This window comes from Syngnathoides biaculeatus, chromosome 6 (genome assembly GCF_019802595.1).
Source record: "Syngnathoides biaculeatus isolate LvHL_M chromosome 6, ASM1980259v1, whole genome shotgun sequence".
In the NCBI taxonomy this organism is placed as follows: Eukaryota; Metazoa; Chordata; class Actinopteri; order Syngnathiformes; family Syngnathidae; genus Syngnathoides; species Syngnathoides biaculeatus.
The window spans coordinates 8,419,759-8,441,536 of NC_084645.1; the positions used below are offsets into that span (position 1 = coordinate 8,419,759).

The window sequence follows — 21,778 nt, forward strand, 5'->3', positions numbered from 1 at the left end:
GTAAAGTAAAGCAATGTAGTAAAGCTTTAACACATAGCGCCTCCCCCCCCCCACACACACACACACAAATTTCATTGATCCCGTTTAGGGATGTAGATATCTAATTCTATTCCTTTAAAGAAAATTAATGTGAATGTTGACGTATACTGTTGGAATTTTTATTTCTAAATCATCATAAACTTAAGTTAGTAATCTGACTCCAATTTGTGACCTTACCCAACTGCCACTCATCCAACAATACGCGCGCTCGTTCTGCAATAGAAAGGTATCAGGAAGCCGGCATTTTCACACGAGTGGATTTATTCCTTCAACAAACACCTGGGTCTCGGGTCCCTCTCATTACAACCCTGTACGTCTCTGTTCCTTGCAGCCGACGTACTCTACATCCGAGTTTCCCAGAACAATTTTTAAAGTAAAATCTACTAATTCACTATTGGTTCTGTGTCTCCTTCAGGTATCCTTGGCGCTCTCTCATTGGTCTCCTTTGGTCCGCCGGATGTTGGCCCGACTCCTCTCCTGCAGACTCGCGTGCTGGCTCCTCCTGGTGAACCTTTCCTGACAGTAGTTTTTCCACCAACTGCCTCTGAGCCCTCTCGTCTCCCCACCCTCCTTGCAGTTACCACCGTCTGTTCTAAAACATTCCCTTCTTGCACATTCTTGCACCAAATACCCTGTTTCGTTCCACCAGTCACACACTCAGCACTTTACAGTCTCACACTTTCATACACAGGATGTACCAACATCTAATGAACTACTTCAAGCTCAAACTCTTATATTCCTTTAATACCCACATGCTATCTTGTGAATGTAGTTAATATAACGAATTCGAGAGGTTATTTTTGTTGTGGGACTCAGCTGTTGCTATGTAAAGAAATCATTATCACTCAGAAATCAATTTGCTGACTGCTATACTAAATTCTTATAGCTGGTCAAATACGACTGAAAGAGCTGACATAATAGGAACCTTTGCTTCAAGTTTATATTTTTACAGCCTTCACAAAGACGTTTCCTGCCAGCCATTCTGAAGAGAACAATTATCCTTTTATATTGTGCTCAAGGTTAGGTTGTGTACAACATTGGTAGAGTTGTAATTAGATGGAGATAAGTCTTCAAAAATCACTATCTGCTCAACATCACTTTTGTATTGGGAAAAGTAAATCATTAATTTACACTTGATTGTATATTTGTTGTTAGAATGGAACAAAGGCTATTCACCTCTGCTGTGTTTTACTGCATGCAGCTTGCTATTCAAAAGATAACACGATTGTTAACTTCTGTTCCTTTTCCTGCCGCTTTACAGATTAGGAAGCAACCCAAGCGTAACCCTTGAGAGATAAGATATCGCGATAATCTATATCATCTTTGTCTATCACTGGTATAAGCAACCATTCAGGTAAAATGTGAGAGAGCTAAGTATATACAGGGTGACCCAAAAAGATGCGTACCCATATTTTATTCGATAAAAAAATCATTTTTTTAACGAATGTCTTTTCTGTTGCAGGACGTGAAAGGTGAACCTATGGATGATCATTTGCAACTGTAGTTGCCCCGAAAATGTCTTGGACAAATCAGCAGAAGATATTCTCCCTGGAGACGTATTTTGCGACAAAATCATACCAGAGTGTACAGATTCAAGTTTCGAAAGTGTTTCCATTGTCGCAACTTTCCATCAAAATCAACGATTGTTAGTTGCGAAAGAGGAGTGTATAAAAGTGATTCAAAACTTTGCCAGATGAGGTCTTTAAGGGTCAGAATTCTAGCTGATAGACAGGTGTTCAAATACTTATTTGCAGCTGTATCACTCAAATAAATTTTTATAAAATCATACATTGTGATTTTTCTTTTTCGATTATCTCTCTCACAGTGGACATGCACCTACAATGAAAATTTCAGACCCCTTCATGATTTCTAAGTGGGAGAACTTGCAATATAGCAGGGTGTTCAAATACTTGTTTTCTTCACTGTATAAGATATCCATCTATTTTCCTCACCACTTATCCTCACAAGATTCACAGGAGTGCTGGAACCTATTCCAGCTGTCAACGAGCAGGAGGCGGGGTACACCCTGAACTGGTTGCCAGCCAATTAATTGCAGGGCCCATCGAGACAAACAGCCGCACTCACAATGACACCTCGGGGCAATTTAGAATGTCCAATTCATGCATGTTTTTGGGATGTGGGAGGAAACTGGAGTGCCTGGAGAAACCCCACACAGACACAGGGAGAACCTACAAATTCCTCACAGGCGGATTTGAAGCCCAGTCTCCAGAATTGTGAGGTAGATGTGCTAACCAGCTGGCACTGTGCTTCTAATCACATACAAAAATGGACATAAAAAGTCGCATCATAATAGTTAGCTATCTTAGTTAGTTATAAAAATATCTTTTTATTTTTACTTCCATATTGCTAAATATTCAGATTATGCCTTCATCCTGATAAATAACACACATGAGATCTGGTTGTGCTGTACGCAATACTTGCTACTTGCAGAATCTATAACAATTAGTAAATACTAACAAGTTTTGCAAATTGTTAATAATGGTTGTGGTAGTGAAGTCCCTCTTTGGTGCCTGCTTGTTTAAGTTGAATTTCACTGTTAAAGCATCACGTGCGACAGTAAAAAGGGAGGAGAAATGCTGTCCTTGTCTACATATAAAAGTTGACATTTTCTCTATTGCATGCACTGCTTCAGAGTGCGTGCAGTTTCAGGTGGAGAAATGGGGAAAGGCTTCTTTATCAGTAAAGGTGTTGGAGTTGTTTGTATCATTCTTGGAGCGGGAGCAGTGGCCACTATAATTGCTTTGAGTGTTGTTTACTCCCAGGAAAAATCTAAAAATGATCAAGTCTCCCCAACAAATGGAGCAACTACAGCCAAACCCCCTGTCATCACAACTCCCCAGTCCAACAATCCTTGGGACAAATATCGACTTCCCAAGACCCTGGTACCAGAAACCTATCATGTCTCACTGTGGCCCCGGCTTATTCAAGATTCAGTGACTGGACTCTATATATTTACAGGTAAGATCTTGATTTATCTATCTTCTCTCTACTCGTCCCGTAAAACAGGACTGATTTCTAGACAAGTGAAAATTTTTATCACCCAACTGCTTGTCATTGTTGTCAATTTAAGTATATATTTGCGACAAATAATAATACACATAAGCCTAATGATGACTGAGGGGGGTTTTATTTGGGAGTTGTGCACATTCTTTAACTACTGTGATCATGTATTAATCTCAACATATTGCATTAATGCATCCTGGTAAGTGCTTGGGTTACAAAGAATTTATCATAATCATTGAACAGCCGGAGAGCTGACTTTTTTTTTTGGAAAAAATGACTGGGACCTCATTGTTCGTCATACAGTGTCCACAGTGAAGGCGCAGTCAATATAAAAGTGCAAAGAAATCCACTGTTATCGTTGCCACACATTTTTTTTTTCTGAATAAAAAGTATATTTGACTTTTCCTTTTTTCATTTACACATTATAAATAGACTTTTACTGGCAGGGTTGCCTTTATGCGGGAGCCTAACCCAGCTTGACCGGGTGAGAGGTGGTGTATACTATGAACTGGTCATCACCCATTTGCAAGGCACATATAAACAAACCATTCATACTCATATTCACAACTACGGGCAATTTAGTGTCTTCAATTAACCCCCTATGCATGTTTTTGAGATGTGAGAGGAAACTGCAGTATCCAGAGAAAATCCACCACCTCTGTGAGGCTGATGCACTAACCAGTCGCCCAAGGGTGGAAATGTAACTTTAAATCTGAAAGAATCCTTAAATTCCAGGATGAAGTTTTGACACATGATATCCTTCGTCAACTGAATTTTCGCAATCTCAAATTATGTCACCTGTCCTATTATGACACATATTTGTATGTGATTACATTTATTGAACATAATTTTAGTTCATCATTTTCATTCAGTCATCTTCACCTTCTTCCCATTATATTATGCTAACTCTCATTCTAGGTGAATCCAGTGTCGAGTTTACATGTGCTGAAGAGACAAATCTGATTCTTATCCACTCCAATAAGCTGAACTACAGCAAATATGAAAATGACCAAATGGCGCAGCTCATCGCGTTGGATAGTGAACCCAAAGCTCCCTCAATAGTATCATCCTGGCTCAAGAAAGAGACTCAGTATATGGTCCTCGAGCTGGACGGTAAATTAATGAAGAACCACCGCTACAAACTTGAAACAAATTTCACTGGAGAGCTGGCTGATGACCTTGGAGGCTTCTACAGAAGTGAATACATGGACGATAAAGGGAAAAGGTATGTGCACCACTTTCTATTAATGTGTATGAACTATAGTGGGGAAAAAATGCATGACACTTGAATAACCCTTCACTTGTAAGATGAACTGCTTACCTATTTTCTTATCTATACAACTCTTTATTGCATTTGACATGGTTGATAAAAAAAAAACAAAAACAAAAAAACAATTCGACTGCCACTGGTGTGGGAGCAGCTTTTGTTATAGTTATCATAGGACAAGTCCCACAGATCCTGCTGTGACCCTGAAAAGGAGAAAAATTACAGAAAATGGACATAGAGGAGTATTATTCCTCTCTAATAGACTGGTTTAGAAGTGGAGGTTTTTCTGAGAACTTTGCTTAATTCAGTGAAATGATGAGTTAATATGTGCTTTATTCTTCAGGATTGTTGCAACAACGCAAATGCAGCCAACAGATGCCAGGAAGGCCTTCCCTTGTTTCGATGAGCCAGCTATGAAAGCAGTTTTCCACATCACTCTGATACACGACCATGGCACTGTGGCGCTCTCTAACGGCGAACAAAGAGGTTAACACACACTGGCGTGATCGTTCATCCAGATTGTGGCTATGTTTATTTATTCATTCATTTTTTTGTGGCAATTGATGATAATCTATGGTATTGTTTTTTGCAGAAACAAAAAATGTCACCATTCATGGTCAGTCTGCACAAATGACAGTTTTTGAACCAACAGAGAAAATGTCCACCTATCTTTTGGCGTTTATTGTCAGCGACTTTGCCTACATCAACAACACCGTTAATAACGTCACGGTAAAGTATTTAACTCGATTCCAACAATTGTATTGCCATTTTGATGTTTTATTGTCGAGGTTACTAAAGTATAATCATGTATGTATGTATGTATGTATGTATAGTTTTATGTAAATGTATGTATAGTTGCATTTTCTACAGTGGGGAGCAAAAATGTTCGAAATGAACAAAATACAGTGGAAACTTTTGAAATAATCACAATTGATTCTAGGTTGCTTTTTGACCTCTGACTTGGAAATAAGGCACAAATACAAATAATCCGGTTTAGGGCCAAACTGTTGACAGACAATGTTTACAAAAGTTACAGTTTAGCATTGTTAACCGTCATAGCAAGTTTACAAATACATTAGTAATGTTAGCATTAAAAATATGATATGATGCGTACTGAGGTTAGCCCTTCTTTTGGAGTACAAATAGAAAATCTGAAGCCATACAAAGAATTAAACCCTAGATTGTCAGGGTTACGTTGAAGGGAGCACTCAAGAGTGGAAATGAAAGAGAACAAACAGATTGAGATGATCCAATATTTCGTCACACCATTGGTGGAATGGTTGTTTGGTATTGAATGTTTTAAGCACAAATAGATTGAGTTGCTGGATGTTGAGTATTGACAATCGGGGGGTGTGGTGCAGCAAAAGGCCATCATAAGAAGGGCACCTGATTGCAAAAGGTATTCATTCAGTTGCTTAGTGACTTCAACTTGACACACTACAAGGACTTGCAAAAACTCACACATTCTGGGACAGACGTCAAACTGCTGAGACAGCAGACCTGACGTTTGAAGCTTGCTTAACGAACGTGAGCAATATCAGAGTCTCATGTGACCTCCACACTCCCACTCCTATAAATTTTGGTAAAAGTTTAAATTCCACAAAGTAAACTCAGGTTTACACTTTATTAATGATTACTAAAGGCAGTTTTTCCAAGTACAATATTACTGAGGCTAGCATTCAAGTTAATTTGATGGATTTCACTTCACGTGATGTGTTTAATATGTGCATTAGTTTATGTTCTGAGTTGTGTTGGTTTAGATCCGGATCTATGCCCGCAAGTCTGCTATTGAAGCTGGCCAAGGAAATTATGCCCTTAGCAAAACTGGAATAATCCTTCAGTATTTTGAGCGGTATTACAGTTCCAAATACCCTCTGCCTAAATCAGGTAAGTCAAATGCACAGTGTTTACTTTAAAGGGTACGTTAAACAACCTTTAATGAAATTTTATTCTTAGTGCAGATGATTAAAGTATATTCCCATTTTATATTTGTGTAGAGGTGAAGAGCACAGAGAACCCTTCAAAACAAAATTCTGTATTTCTCCTCTACTTGGGTGTGTGAACATAACTTGTGATCAAAATGAGCTTAAAATAACTTACAATCATATACTTTAAATTGCAAGTACAGCAGTCTTGCAAACATACGTTTGCTTTTAATAAACTGTTGTGCAAGAACTGTAGACTCATTCAGCAACAGTGTTTGAAAGATATGAGATGTTATTTTAGCTTGTCACACGGACATTTTTTTTTATCTCTTTGACTTTCATGACCCGATCAGGAACATAACTTGTCATAAAATTATAATGTTTGACAGGAACAACAATCATTGAAAGGCTGTGTTTTGCAGACAAGAACAATTTATTTTTATTGTACTCTTCCTGAATGCAGATCAGATAGCCCTGCCAGACTTTAACGCGGGAGCCATGGAGAACTGGGGTCTAATCACCTATAGAGAGACAGCTCTCCTCTATGATGAAGCCTTTTCCTCCAATGGAAACAAGGAGAGGATCGCTTCCATCATCAGTCATGAACTGGCTCACATGGTTAGTTTCTACACTACCGTAAAAAAAAAATGTATTTGCCCACTCCCTAATTTATTTTCTTTTCAAATCCACCACACACAAAGGTTTCAAATCATCAAACAAATTTTGATATCACTCAGGCAACCCAAGAAAATACAAAATGCAGTTTTCAAATGACAATTGAATTTATTAAGGCAGAAAAAAATTCCAAACCTTTTAGACAAACTGTGAAAAAGCAATTTCGCCCCTCTTGTTAAATCCTAAAGTCCCTGTGAGTAACCACAAATGTAGGAAGGGTATGTTCAAGCTAGAGAGGTTTGCCTGATTACCACCATACTTGTTGAATCAATAAATATCTTAAGTAGAATGTGTCAGAGAACGTGAAGTAGGCTACAAGATCTCAAGAACCAATGCCTCAAGCCATGATCCAAAGAAATTCAAGAAGAAATGAGGAAAAAAGTGATTGAAATCCATCAGTCTGTAAAAGATTAAAAAGGCATTTCCAAGGCATTGGGGCTCCACTGAACCACTGTCAGAGCCATTATCCTAAAAATGGAGAAACTGGGCAGAGTAGCAAACCTTCCCAGGAGTGGTTGGCCAACTAAAATTACTCCAGCAATACGACAACGACTCATCCAGGAGGTCACAAAAGAACATCGAAAAACATCAAACAACCTGCAGGCCTCGCTGGCCTCGGTTAAGTGTTCATGACTCTTCCATAAGAAAGATATTGCCTGAAAATGGCATCCATGGGAGTGTTCCCAGGTGAAAACTCCTGCTGTGTCACGAGTGTGTTGTCTTGTCATATTATATAACAAATAGTCGAGGCGTATTACCAAGGATTCCATCTTTATTTCCGAGATGTTGAACGTGTACTAGCTAACTGCACTTTGGCTACCTCTGTATCCTCTCCATCTGGCTACTGTCATGTCCCATCGGAAACGAGAGTAGGACCCAAATGCAGGAACTCGGAAGATGCAAGGTAGTTCAAGAATAGACACGTTTATTACATGCAGAGGTAGGGGATTGAGCAGGCAGTCCGGTGCAGCAGCGGTAGTTGGGACGTCGGGCGAAGAGAGTAGATGAGCGGACAGGCAGGAGTCGGTACACAGGAGAACAATCAACGCAGGCAGAAGTATCAAAGGAGTCAGGCTTACAAGGTTGGTCGGAGAACGGACGAAGGTCGGTACACACAGGTTCAATCAGGGATACCGGAGCACACGAATGGGACATGAAGATCATATGAACTGGCGCCGGCCATTTGTCATCGCGGTCATATAAATCCATAGCATAATCAGGCTGCATGAAGCGCAGGTGTGCACCTTCCAATCAGCGCACCTGCGCGGACACCCGCACAGCTCGTGCTGAAGCGGCAGGATCATGACAGCTACTGAGCATGCTGGGTAATGTTGTTGTCGTTCTATCTAAGTTATAACACCACATCTCCCCCCATATAAAGAAATATCAACCACTTAATAAAAACTTAAAATCAACATATGATTCCTGTTTTAGCTTTACTCTGAGCATTGTAACTGATTGTAAACAATTAACAATCTGCGTAAACATTATTTTCCATTGTAAAATAAAAACAAAGTACAGGTACCAGTTCTCAAGGCATCTGGCCAACAGCTTATCAACATGTCAACAATCCACTTTTTTTTAAACATATATTGCATCTGAACAGCAACTCAGAATACTCCACAAAGTGTTCAACAGCTCTCGATTAGCCTCTTAGGTGGCTGAACATGTCTCTTAGGTCTCGACAGTCTCTTAATAGCTGGTACTATCTTAATAACTAATGATCTACGGAAAAATCTATGCAAAATATTTCTAGATTTGACTTTTGTTGGAACTTACAAGATTCCATCATTAATTTGTTTCTAGTAGTAAACCCATCTCAAATCTTTCTTTCATAGCCAAGATTGTTGGGACAGTTATTTTTAATAAACTCACCAATTTCTTAAATTTAAATTGACTTTTTGAATTGACGTTTCTAAACTCATCAGAGTACAGTAGTTGCTCTTATCAAAATGCTAAATTATATCAGGTTAAATACTGGCTTGGGAAAGGTGTCAATTCAAGTCTTCCTGGATCTCAGTGCAGCTTTGATAAAGTAGATCAAGGTTGCCCAATGATTTGATCCCGATCTACCTTTCGATTTCTGAGGCAGTTTTGGCCGTTGTTGGTTTAACCAATCCCGGCCTCTCTTGATGTCACTGCATATGAGCACATAAAGGCGTGTTCTCGCGAGATGGGTTCCTATTTACTGCCTGTCCTTTGCTTTCTCCACAGCAGTCAAAGCCCCCAACAACCATTGTTTTTTAGATGCATTTATTCATGTAAAGCACATAGTTATGTTGTGTATGGAATGCATTATAATAATAAACTTGCTCTGCTTTACTATAGGCGGCACGGTGGAGGAGCTGTAAAGTGTTGGCCTCATAGTTCTGAGGAAAGAGGTTCAAATCCCAGCCCCGCCTGTTTGGAGTTTGCATGTTCTCCCCGTGCCTGCGTGAGTTTTCTACGGGCACTGTGGTTTCCTCCCACATCCCAAAAACATGCAACATTAATTGGACACTCTAGATTGCCCCTAGGTGTGATTGTGAGTGTGACTGTTGTTTGTCTCGCTGTGCCCTTTGATGGGCAGGCAACCAGTTCAGGGTGTTCCCCGCCTCCTGCCCGATGACAGCTGGGATAGGCTCCAGCAATCCCGTGACCCTCGTGAGGATAAGCGGCTAAGAAAACAGATGGATGCTTTAGTATAATTTCCCCTTAATTGTTTTCCTTTTGTGCTCTTTAGTGGTTTGGAAATCTGGTCACCATGAGGTGGTGGAATGACCTGTGGCTGAATGAAGGTTTTGCCTCATATGTTGAGTATCTTGGAGCTCACGAAGCAGAACCTGAATGGAATGTGGTGAGGATTGTTTTTTTTCACAAAAACTCTTTTGGGTGATAAATTAGTTATATCACTGCTGGTTAGTGACAGTAAGGTTTGTCATGCTTCAACAGAAAGACCTAATTGTGCTTAGTGACATGCACAGGGTGTTTGCTGTTGATGCTTTGGCGTCATCTCACCCTTTGTCCTCAAAAGAAGACGATATCCAGAAACCAGCACAAATCAGTGAGCAGTTTGACGCCATTTCATACAGCAAGGTGATCTCAAACATCAGTCCTTTCTCACATACCTTTGAACTCTTTCTCCAATTAAGACAAATCAAGATCTTTTTATTTGATCAGGATATAAGAAACTGAATCCGCACATTATTGGTGACTTTATTCCTTTATCTTTAGGGTGCATCTGTTTTGAGGATGTTGTCAGATTTCTTGACTGAAGAGGTATTCACAATGGGCCTCAAGGTAAGTATTTTTTTGCACCAATATTAACAACATGACAAATACTCACATGATGCTCTAAAGATTTAAAACTTTCACAATTTGTCCTTGACAAATATATTAACACATTTGAAACCCTATGTTAGATGGGACAAAAATAGGTATTTATCCATAGTCAGAGCCGTCTCTGACCAAAATGAGGCACTCAGTGAAATTTTATTTGAAGCCCCCCCCCCCACCACTCCCTGTCACAATTTTGGGTTGGTTGGAGACTGGTAGTTAAAAATTTGTAGCATATTTCAGACTGCTAAAACTAGGAATAGGTGAACACAGATACAAGGTATAGATACAGATACAATGCTGGCCTTACTTCAAGGTATTGAGTACTCGTGAAGGCACCCAATACCAGTCACCGAAACATCAGGCAAAAAAAAAAAAAAAAAGTCGCCCTTGCCAGTATTTGGTGCTGAACTGCACTGGTTTGACACACTGACAAATCATCATGTGTCAAAGAAAGAAGGAAAGGTCTTCATTTACATTTATATGTCATTGTGTTAATTGAAATTTTATGAATCATGTACTGGTGATATCTGTAGTTAGTATCACTGAGTACGCAAGAGTGAAAACACATTCTGGTATTGTTCTGGAAAACAAGTGCTGTGGGAAATCCCAAGTTAAAACTGTTCCCCAAAAAAGACAAACTATTGTTACACTTTCCTAATAAGAAGAGATCAGTGCCAAGATATTTTTGTGCAGTTATGTTCATCCTCAGAGTAAGGCTCTGAAAGGATGAGTAGATATATTTTACAATATGATGTTCATATTTTGAACCATTTGTAATTTATTGTTCAGATCAGATTAGGTTGGGACTTGGAAGCAATAGAAAAATGTTTGAGATGAGTTATCCACCTTCAACTGGAGCATGCACTTCCTCTAGTTTTGTTTTTTTTCCCACCCTCTTACTTATTCCTGACACATCAACTCAGTCTTTGTTCTGTAGTTTGCAAGCGCCAACAGGAGCAAAATGCATCCCTTTGATTGGTCAGATATAGAGTGCCGTCACTACAGTAACCATTGGCTACCTCCATCCTGCTAATTATGGTCCTCTTGTGTTAGATGAAGAGCACCTCAGCGGAAGGCATATGCCAAGCCTTGTCCATATAATATACTGTACGTCCATTGGTAAATGCGTCCCCTTGCCCAACATGTGGCCCCTCATGGAAGATGAGATCAAATGCTTTGTGCTTATGGGGTCAGATTATTTTGCACAGATCACATTTATCATGCATTATTTTAAATCCAAGTATGATGGTTGGTGGCCTTAACATAATATGGCACGCCACAAAGTTATGTTGGGTCAAAGATTAAAATAAGCAATTCTAAGGTTGCCAGGGGAAAAAAAAGATTCTAGACATTTAGAGTGTTGATCCACTGTCTTTTTTCTTTTCCCTGTCCATGTTCTTCTAGACCTACCTGGCGACATTTGCATTTGGAAATGCAGATTATAAAGACCTATGGAACCATCTGCAAATGGCAAGTATTTTTTTACGTATCACATATACAATTTTTTTTAAAAAAAAGGTACTGAGCCTGTATCTCGTAGTGGCCTTCAATTTACTAGGCGCACTGTCCGAATTACTCGTGTGTGTTGCCCATAAAAATAGATACTTGGCTCTCCCCAAAGTGTAAATCTTTTTTCTTGATTATCTTGACTTGGTTGTCATGGGGACAGTTGATCTGGTTAATGGTGGCACAATGGGTGTGTAGCTCTGTGTGTCACAAACTTTTTTTAGCCGAGGCACATTCTTTATTTTTTAAATCATGTCACTCTAAACTAACAAACAAAAATGTCACCAAAAGTATAAATATATGCTCATTGTATAAAATTATTGGCTCCACAGTTTAAATACATTTTCTGCCACGTGTTGGAAGAGGATTTCATTTTTCAGCCCATTAAATTCGATCCATCCATACATGACATCTCATGATCTTTTTCAATGGTGTAGCTGATGGTAGATTAGCACAACAGACCTCTGCACGACAGACAGTACAGTCCTGAAATTGTTCAAGTTTATAGCAACAGGTGGTAATTTGTGAGTCAACTGAACAAAAGAAGAAAACAATTCTGTCTCTGCAGGCTGTTGAGGTTGCCGGCCTTGGTGACCTTCCTGAAACTGTTCATGACATCATGAACACATGGGTGCTGCAAATGGGCTTTCCCGTGGTTACAATCAATTCCACAAGTGGAGTAATAACCCAAAAGCATTTCCTCCTGGATCCCGACTCTGAAGTTACTGTACCATCTCCTTTCAAGTATGAACTGTGTTCGCTTTTAAGTAGTTCAGAATGGTCTTTTTCAACCAAATACAGACATAATAATCAACAATCAAAACTTTCTTTCTGAACATGAATAACTTTCATTTGGTCTTAATAAATACATGAATGCATTTTTGTTGAACAATTTTTAAAAAATCATGAATAACAGACAGTTATATTTTAACAATACAAATCAATTTAGCAATATTATACTTACTGGGGTAATTAACTCTATGGAAGTAAATATGTGCCACCAGAATTTGAATTAAAAATGCCACTGAAAATTTGATGTTGTAAAATTCACATTGTTATTTAAAAGCGATCAAATTTTCAATAGCTGTATTTCAGTTTAACTTTTCAATGTTAACAAATTCGCCAATTGAAAAAATTCAACTTTTAAAATTCAAACGCAATATTTTTGTCTCCTGAGATTCAACTGACTACAATTTGCTGTCTAAATTCAGTGTTAAGAAGGCAGGGGTACTTCAGGTCAAAACCAACACATGAACAATCAAGTTATGCTTTCTTAGTCACGTGACGTCACATACTAAAGGCAAAGAAAGACAAAAGGAATTTAGCAGTGGTCCAACAAATTTCTATCTGCAATTGTCTTTTGCAGTTATGAATGGATTATACCCATCAGGTGGACAAAGACTGACGTCACCCAAAATCTACTATGGTTGGCAAATAAAACAGGTAAAATGTATTTATAGTTTAAAAAAAAGTTTGTTCTATGCTGTTATCAGTATTAGGCTTATAACTGCAAAACTATACAAAGATATAGCCATATCATATCCCTCCACAATTCCCCTAGCATTTGATTGCACCAGCAAATTAACTACTTTTGATGAAGTAAAAATATGTAGGTGAGTAGATATGCTGGTCTGCATCCTTTGTACAATTTACAGATAACATCTATCAATATAACAGTACATATGTATTTTAATAGTAGTCGTCGTGTCTCCATAAGCTATATGGTTCGCAGTCCAAACAAACAAATGCCTTATCTCAAATTGATGCCTCAATTGTACTCCTTCACGAGGAAAAAAATACCACATGGTGCCATGAGGCAGTTGAAACTACCTTGACTGCATGAACTTTCCGTTTGATATGTTCTACCCCAGCACATCAGCGTAGCGCATATCTGCATGAGCTCCTAAAGTGATATGACTTCATAGCAATAGGATGGCAAGCAAATTCAAAAAAGAAAATAAGACTGCAAATGTTTATTTTTTTATTCTCTATCCACCCTAACCCCCAGTTCTTTGATTTTCATTCTAGTCTTAGTCTCCCACATTGATACCAATACCAATGATTTAGGGCATAGCAAAAAAAAAAAAAAGTCAGTTCGGAATTGAAGAATTACAAATGACCTTATGTCATGGAATTTTATATCTTTTTTACTTGTTTATTTTTCTAGCTTTTCTGCTTCAAAATAGTCAAGTGAGTATCTGTCTAACAATGTATATAAAAGTAAATATCTCGGGAAAAGCAGACTTTTTGAAACAGCTCAGTTAAAGGGTGTTCAGTTGAGGTCTGTGGCTGTGTTGTCACCTACAATATCAGGTTATGTCTAATGTCCTCTTCACATCGCCACTGTATTTATAAACCTTGTACATATAGTATAGGCTAAAAGAAGTCACTAACATGTTTACGTTCTTCTCTAGATACAATAGAATCAATGAAGTTATCAGGGTCTGATTGGCTGCTGGCCAATCTTGGTGTTGTGGGTTACTACAGAGTTAACTATGACCAAAGAAACTGGGACAAGCTGTTGGAGGTTCTGAGCACCAACCATTCTGTAAGACGCTTTGTGACATCATCACATTGTTTCTCTCCACATTTTGACGAGTTTTTGTCAAGTGATAAGACTTTTCTTTTATTTTTCCAAGGCGATATCAGGGATCAACAGAGCTCAGTTAGTGGATGACGCCTTCAACTTGGCCAGGTACACAGTCTTTGTAACGTGCCTCACAGACATTTAGTTCCATTAAAAAAAAACCTTCTTATCTGCTTTGAATATGTAGCGGTGGCACGGTGGATCAGCTGGTTAGAGTGTTGGCTTCAGAGTTCTGAGGTCTGGGGTTAAAATCCCAGCCCCGTCTGTGGGAAGTTTCCATCTTCTCTCCGTGCCTGCGTGGGTTTTCTCCGGGCACTCCCGTTTTCCTCTGACATCCCAAAAAATGCAAGATCAATTGGAGACTCTAAATTGCCTTCAGGTGTGATTGCGAGTGCGACTGTTGTCTGTCTCTATGTGTCCTGCGATTTGCTGGCAACCAGTTCAGGGTGTACTGAACTCCCGGCCGACAATTTCTAGGATAGGCTCCAATAGATGGATGAAGTACATAGCATAGCTATTAAGACATGGCTTGGCAAAGAATAGAGTGAAGACTGCCCGGGCCTAGTGTACAACATTTCTTGACCAGCTGAGATCCATGGCCACTGTGTTCACATTAATTTCTCAAAGGATGCAACTTTAAAGTGGGACAGACATCCCTATAAACATTGTAAAATAGATATTGTAATGAAAACTACATATAACAGTATTCACTTCAATGTCTATACGAAAAACAAAAGTGAGCAGAGAGCGCGTCATCCATGCACAAAGTTGTGCAATTGTGGGTCCCTCGACATCCAAGTGGTCGCCATATTAGTCGCGTCCTCTGTCCTTGACGTCATCGTCACTTCCGCCGTTGAAAACGCGCAGTGCCTGCTACTATGGAAGCCGAACAACAGAGATATTTGCATTTTTCCCACACCCATTCTGACACCAAAGCTCTTTTCGAAAAGGACAACAGCACACAACCGAGTGAAGTTACCGGGGCAATATTACACTATTGTTTCGAGCACTCAGGGCAATATTACATTATTGTTTCGAGCCATATTCAGATGATATCCGATCACAGCCAAACCGCATCCCTTCCGATCCACTCCCGCGGCGGAGATGAACCATAGGGGCTCATCGCAGCTGGCCGGTGTGGCTTATGACGCACGTGACTGAGTAACGCATTCTCGGCTGGGTTCTTCAGAGCCGGTGTGGCTGAGTTTAGGTGCCAGTGGTGGCATATAAGGAGGAGGTGGAGCCATGTTGCTTTTAGGGGTATGTTCAAAGTCACTCAGTACGCGATGAACACTATCGAGACATTGTTGGCTGGGCGACCCGCACATCAGCACATTTCATACGCGGATCTTTTGTTCCGTTATGAGAGGGACCGATTACTGTCCGCCCCCAAACTATTATTTTTTTTCGTAGTTGTATGCGCACATCAACACATTTCATACGTGGATCTTTTGCTACGTTATGAGAGAGACCGATTACGTAGCCCGCCCCAAACTATTTTTTTTTTTTGAGCTGTATACACACTTACCTGTTATTTGGAACCCACGAAGCTCTCGTCCTCTACACTCGTGCAATCCATTTTTCACAACGAACAGGGTCTCTTTCAAACTTATGAAGGGTAATTCCATTCTCCCGAGTGTTCAAGCAATGTCCAGCAATGCAATGAGCCGGCATTTTGGCTAACACGAGGGAACAACGAGCTACCGTCCCGGAGGTAAATCTAATGGAAACAAATGAGTCCAAGAGGAGGCGCCACTGTCCTTTACGTCACTTCCTGCTTCTTCTTGAAAACAAATCCCACGAGAGGATTTTCATGGCAGGAGTTACAAAAAGCTGTATACGTCAAAATCATGTTTTGTGGTGAAAAAACACATGGGACCATACTGGCTGTGGGTTTTTCATTAATAATGTACCAAAAATAATCCGTTTGATGACACTTGACCTTTAAGAGACTTCAATTGTTTACTTAAGGTCTGTGATACCATTTTTCACACTCTAAATGGATCTCTAGGTGAAAATGCCAATAGAGGCAGGGAGAGGGCACAGAGATCAGAAATGACATTGACTGACACGGATAGTGAATGCAATTTCAGTTAAAACCCATCCATCTTTTCTCAATACCGCTTATTCTGTTTAGGGATGTAAGGTGCTAGAATTTAGCCTAGCTGACTTTGGGTGAAAGGTGGACTACACCCTGAACTGGTCACCAGTCATCGCAGGACACATGTAGATATGAATAAACTCAAATTGACACCATCACTTAGTGGAAGCAGAACTCGTGCTGCCTGCATCAGAGTCAGCCATATGTGCCAATACAACTGCAAATAAATAAATTCATATTTTTATATTTAATTAAAAATGTATTGACCTTTTATCCTCTTTCAAGGTAGTGACTTGGCTCACCAGTTTTTATCATTTATTTATCAATGGTGTTGTCACATATTAAATATCCATCTGAGATATGATAAAATATATAAACTGTATAATACCTTTCTGACATTCACAATGCTTTTAATCCAAAAAGGGCAAAGATCATCCCCACGGTTCTGGCTCTTAAAACCACCAAGTATCTGGATAAGGAGAGGGAATACATGCCCTGGCAGTCAGCCCTGAAGAACCTGGACTTCTTCTACCTCATGTTTGACCGTAGTGAGGTTTATGGTCCCATGCAGGTGGGCTATCTTTGTTTCCTTAAAATTGCAACAAATGTACTAAACTGATTAAATGAGGAAGGCACACCTCTTAATCATTTAATCAGTGGTTGGGTGAGACCCCTTACTTTCCCCTGAATTGACATTTTGGACAATTCGATGATTGGTACATTGCAGGAGAAGTTGAGTGAAAGTCTCAAAGCATGTCCCATATAGCAAGGATAGATGACTTTGCCAAGAAGTGCCTTGACTGGCCCACACCGATGAAGCAGTTTTGGATGACAGAGATTGTGATCCAACACCAGTGGCCTCTCAGTTCACTGAATGTTCTGCTGGATGAATTGACAAATATTCCAACAGACACGTTCCAAAATTTTGTAGAAAACTCCCTAGAAGAGTTTTAGCAGTAGCAACCAGATTAAAGAACCAGATATTAGCACACTTATCCATAGATCAAACTGCAGGACTTTAGCCCCAATATTTGCCCGATTAGCTATCACGCGTGATTTTCAGATCGAGCTTGACATATTTTGTTGGGAATGACAGAACTCGTTGTAATATGACATCATCCACAGCCAAAATGAAATGTAAAGCATGTTTAGTTTTCGGGATATTTTCCATGTCGTATGAAATATCGACAACTCTTGGCAGTGCACCTCGACGTCTGCCCGTAGGATTGCGTATGGTGACTGGCACATCGTTTCCAGTGCTTCCTGTTGTCAACATACTTGGTCACCGTTGTCAAGCTTTATTCACATGCACAAATTAATATTTACTGAAACTTTATTGCATTATTTGACAGAATGCTGCATGTTTACCTACAACCATTAGTGCTAGCACTAGCTTGTTAGGTTACAAAGTGTTTTGCTTTCTACTTGCGAACTGTTTTCTATTATAATATACAGTATGTGAACATACCTCAAGCAATCCTCAAATTAAGAAACCCAAAATATCATCGCCTCAGCACCCGGTGACACCGCATGCCATTTTTTTTTTTTTTTTTACAGTATTGAAGCTGTGATCTATTATTTGACAACTTGTCTTCGTGGTTGCAGCTATATCCAGTTGCGGTGAAGTGTGACCCTATTATCTGGTCCTACCTCCCCGATGGTGTTTAATTTGACAAGATAAAGTCCAGTGATCCTAAAAGATGGGGTACACTGATATCAGCATTGCGTGGTGTTGCCACCTTCTGAGCGATATATGGCAAAATTTAAAGGCAGTAGTTTGACATACACTTAGTGCCATGATGAAAGGCCAAATTTCTCTTGCAGTCTGATCCAGGCAATATTCGTATCGTATACATGCATGTACAATATGCTCATCCTAATGTTACGTTCTCTTTGCACATCAATCATTCAAGCTTCTTGTTTGTTTTAGAATTATTTAAATAAGCAGGTCATCCCACTGTTTGACCATTACAAGAAAATCACTACAAACTGGACAAAAGTACCAGAGGGGCACATGGACCAGTAAGTAAAGATTGAAGCCAATATTTGTTTGTGTATCTGCAACCAAAGATTGATTCTGTCACCTTTTGTATTAGACCAGACAAATGACACTTGGAGTATATCATGGCACTATAATGGCATAATTTCACATTTTACCAAGCTATCACTGGCCATGCCTGTGTGTATATTCGTCATGTACCCTATTTTCAATCATAGTTTGTCATGCTTCATGCTCACAAGTGCTCAACGTTCAGATTGCATTTCTAATCCTTTTCCCTAGCTAGTTATTGTACTGTCACACTTATAATAACAATGCACTCTTTACCAGTTCTTCCTAACTCTGGATTGACGTGCAGGTACAACCAGGTGAATGCCATCAGTCTGGCTTGCAGAACTGGTCATCAGGAATGTCAAGAACAGGCCAAGACGTGGTTCAAGCAATGGATGGATGAGAAAAGAAACCCGTAAGTGAATAGTGATGTGTCCATTTTGGCTTGTTCAAGTGCTGTTTTTACTGTTTCAGGCTTACTGAAACATCATCTGTCTGCAGAATACACCCCAACCTACGCTCCACTGTTTACTGCAATGCCATCGCAGCAGGGGGCATGAAAGAGTGGGAGTTTGCTTGGTCTGAATTTAAAATCGCTACTATTGCTACTGAAGCTGAAAAACTCCGTGCTGCTCTGGCCTGCACAAAGCAGCCTTGGCTCCTCAATAGGTATGCTCAGCCCACATTGCTATGATTGGATATGATACAGTAAAGAGGTGCAAATTTCTTAAACAATGCAAATGAATGTTATCGGGTGTTCTCAGGTACCTGGAGTACACTCTGGATCCCAGCAAGATCCGAAAGCAGGATGCCACCTCTACCATTGTCTACATTGCCAACAATATGATTGGACAGTCTCTGGCTTGGGACTTTGTCAGGGCTCATTGGTCATACATTTTTACTCAGTGAGTATAGTATTTATTAATTCCTTTTTTTGACAAATACAACCTGCTCATCATTGCAACCACAGCAATTTCATAGTGGAAATGTTTAAAGCTACTGAAACGAGCATTATAACTTTTAGTGAAGCTATTACATTATATGGTATGTCAGGTAACGTTTTTACATGTCATTTAACTACAACACAGTAATAAAAGTGTCTCACAAACTCAGCTCATATGCATGTCACAGATGAAAAGTGAACGGCAGCTTTACAGACAAGTTCATTGTGAAACCTGTCGTAATTCCATGTGTGCTGCACCGTTGCTCTCTGGGCAAGTGCAGCATGTTCACGTTACAAAAGACACCAACATGATGGGGATTCTATTTCAACTTTTGACAATATGACTTTTGAAAACTTTGTATTTAAAGCAATGTGTTTCATTTATAATACATGTAACTTTTTCAAGATCCTCCCCACCCCACAGATATGATTGCTGGGTTTTACTGCCTCACAGGCTCATGGTATGTGCAGGGTCCATTCTAAGAATTCACTTACCATATCCATATCGTAACGTAACCCATCAAATGGATAACAGAAAATAAAAGATTTTTAGTTCATGATTGCGTCTTAAAAATGAACAATAGGGCTTCACTGAAAAGAACAAAAACATTTTGTTAGTTGTGTTTTCTTTAACATTTCTAGTTGATGATGCCACATACTGTACTTTGCTCAGTGTTCTCGGTTTTTTTTTCATCTTGAACATACCACTCAAAAATTGATTTGAAAGTCCTTTTTTATTTAAAAATGCTTTCATATCCATACTAGATTGTTTACTCATTGTTCCTTAAATAATAGAAAACATATGCCTTTCCATAGACATTTCCTTCTACAATTACAATTAATGTTTCATTGATATAGTGGACGAAGGTAAAACAATATAATGTTTGTCTTTCCTCACTCAGATATGGAGGTGGATCGTTTTCCTTCTCCAACCTCATCAATGGGGTCACTAAGCGGTTTTCCAGTGATTTTGAGCTTCAACAGGTTCCATTATCTAAACTATTATCTACTTTTTTTTCGTCAAAGTGCTCAGTTTAATATTTTATCAGTTGTAGGGTATCATTCTTTAATGTAGGGTTATATATAATAATATACTCACAACTACCTGACATAATTGCACTAGTGAATGAGATCTCTATATCAAGTTGTATCTTAACATAAGAGATGCTCAAATAATAATAATAACTTCTATTAGTCTTGATCACAATATCATTTCTTTGTTTTTGTGGAAAACAATCAGTTCTGTAAGATAAATTCCGTCACCTTAGTCTGCTCACGATTACTTTATAAGCAGCAATTGTTTATAATAACGTATATTTTCTTTGTCCTTGCAGCTAAAGCAGTTTAAAGAAGATAATTCTGGGGTTGGTTTTGGCTCTGGGACCTTGGCAGTGGATCAGTCCATCGAGAGAACCATCGCCAACATGAAGTGGATTGCAGAAAACAAGAACAGTGTTCTAGAATGGTTCAAAGGGGAAGCAAAACCTTTATGATACCTTCCTTCACTTCCATGAACTAGAACAAAGTCTATTGTTTTAGCAAACTAAATATGACTAACATTGCTTTTTTTCTGTTTGACGGATGTATGCAATTTGTTGGTATTTTAATCCCTTTGTAAGGATAAGCGGCTCAGAAAATGGATATACTTGCTGGGGGTTTTGTCAGTCGAGGATCAAATCATGAGCTTTGATGACCATTTCAAAATTTAATTCTGTTATTTATTTAATTGTATTCAACATATAATAAAGCTTCATTGTTTGTTTTTTTTGTTTTTGTCATCAATATTCTTCAATAAATGTGTATACTGTAATTACTCATTTTGCCGTACTTTATTTTTCAAGTGGAATACTACGTACATAGAGGAATTTTGTATTGTATGATTTAGCATGAATAAATCTAAAACTAATTAATGCAGCCCTATGGGGGCACAAACCAGTGCAATCTGTAGGCCGGTCCCAAGCCCGGATAAATGCAGAGGGTTGCGTCAGGAAGGGCATCCGGCGTAAAAACTGTGCCAAACAAATATGAGCGTTCATCTAAAGAATCCCATACCGGATCGGTCGTGGCCCGGGTTAACAACGCCCGCCCCCGGCACTGCTAACCTGCAGGGCGTCGGTGGAAATTCAGCTACTGTGGGTCGAAGACAAAGAAGAGGAGGAAACCGGATCCAGCGTCAGAAGAAAAAGAGGAATGCACAGAGCCTACAACTGAGTGTAGGGACTTTGAATGTTGGGACTATGACAGGAAAAGCACAGGAGTTGGTTGACATGATGATTAGGAGAAAGGTTGATATTCTGTGCATCCAAGAGAGCAGGTGGAAAGGTAGTAAGGCTAGAAGTTTGG

At 39.3% G+C, this 21,778-nt stretch overlaps 1 protein-coding gene across 1 annotated transcript; it reads left to right on the forward strand.

Moving 5' to 3' along the window:
* Positions 1-2,374: 2,374 nt before the first annotated feature.
* On the forward strand, positions 2,375-21,135 carry anpepb.1 (alanyl (membrane) aminopeptidase b, tandem duplicate 1). The gene is made up of 21 exons (XM_061821663.1): positions 2,375-3,018; positions 3,982-4,288; positions 4,674-4,816; positions 4,923-5,059; positions 6,091-6,217; positions 6,719-6,873; positions 9,653-9,766; positions 9,862-10,005; positions 10,144-10,209; positions 11,653-11,718; positions 12,323-12,498; positions 13,121-13,197; positions 14,169-14,302; positions 14,394-14,449; positions 16,866-17,013; positions 18,373-18,464; positions 18,800-18,907; positions 18,994-19,161; positions 19,257-19,397; positions 20,338-20,419; positions 20,770-21,135. Exons 1-21 carry the CDS (start codon positions 2,679-2,681, stop codon positions 20,926-20,928), a joined length of 2,940 nt encoding a protein of 979 aa, XP_061677647.1. The 5' UTR covers positions 2,375-2,678; the 3' UTR covers positions 20,929-21,135.
* Positions 21,136-21,778: the final 643 nt, after the last annotated feature.

Coding starts and splice junctions, on each gene's coding strand:
- anpepb.1 (XM_061821663.1), top strand. CDS start 2,679: ATGCACTGCTTCAGAGTGCGTGCAGTTTCAGGTGGAGAAATGGGGAAA. Junction 3,019..3,981: donor TGGACTCTATATATTTACAG/GTAAGATCTTGA, acceptor CTCTCATTCTAG/GTGAATCCAGTGTCGAGTTT. Junction 19,398..20,337: donor TGGTCATACATTTTTACTCA/GTGAGTATAGTA, acceptor TTCCTCACTCAG/ATATGGAGGTGGATCGTTTT.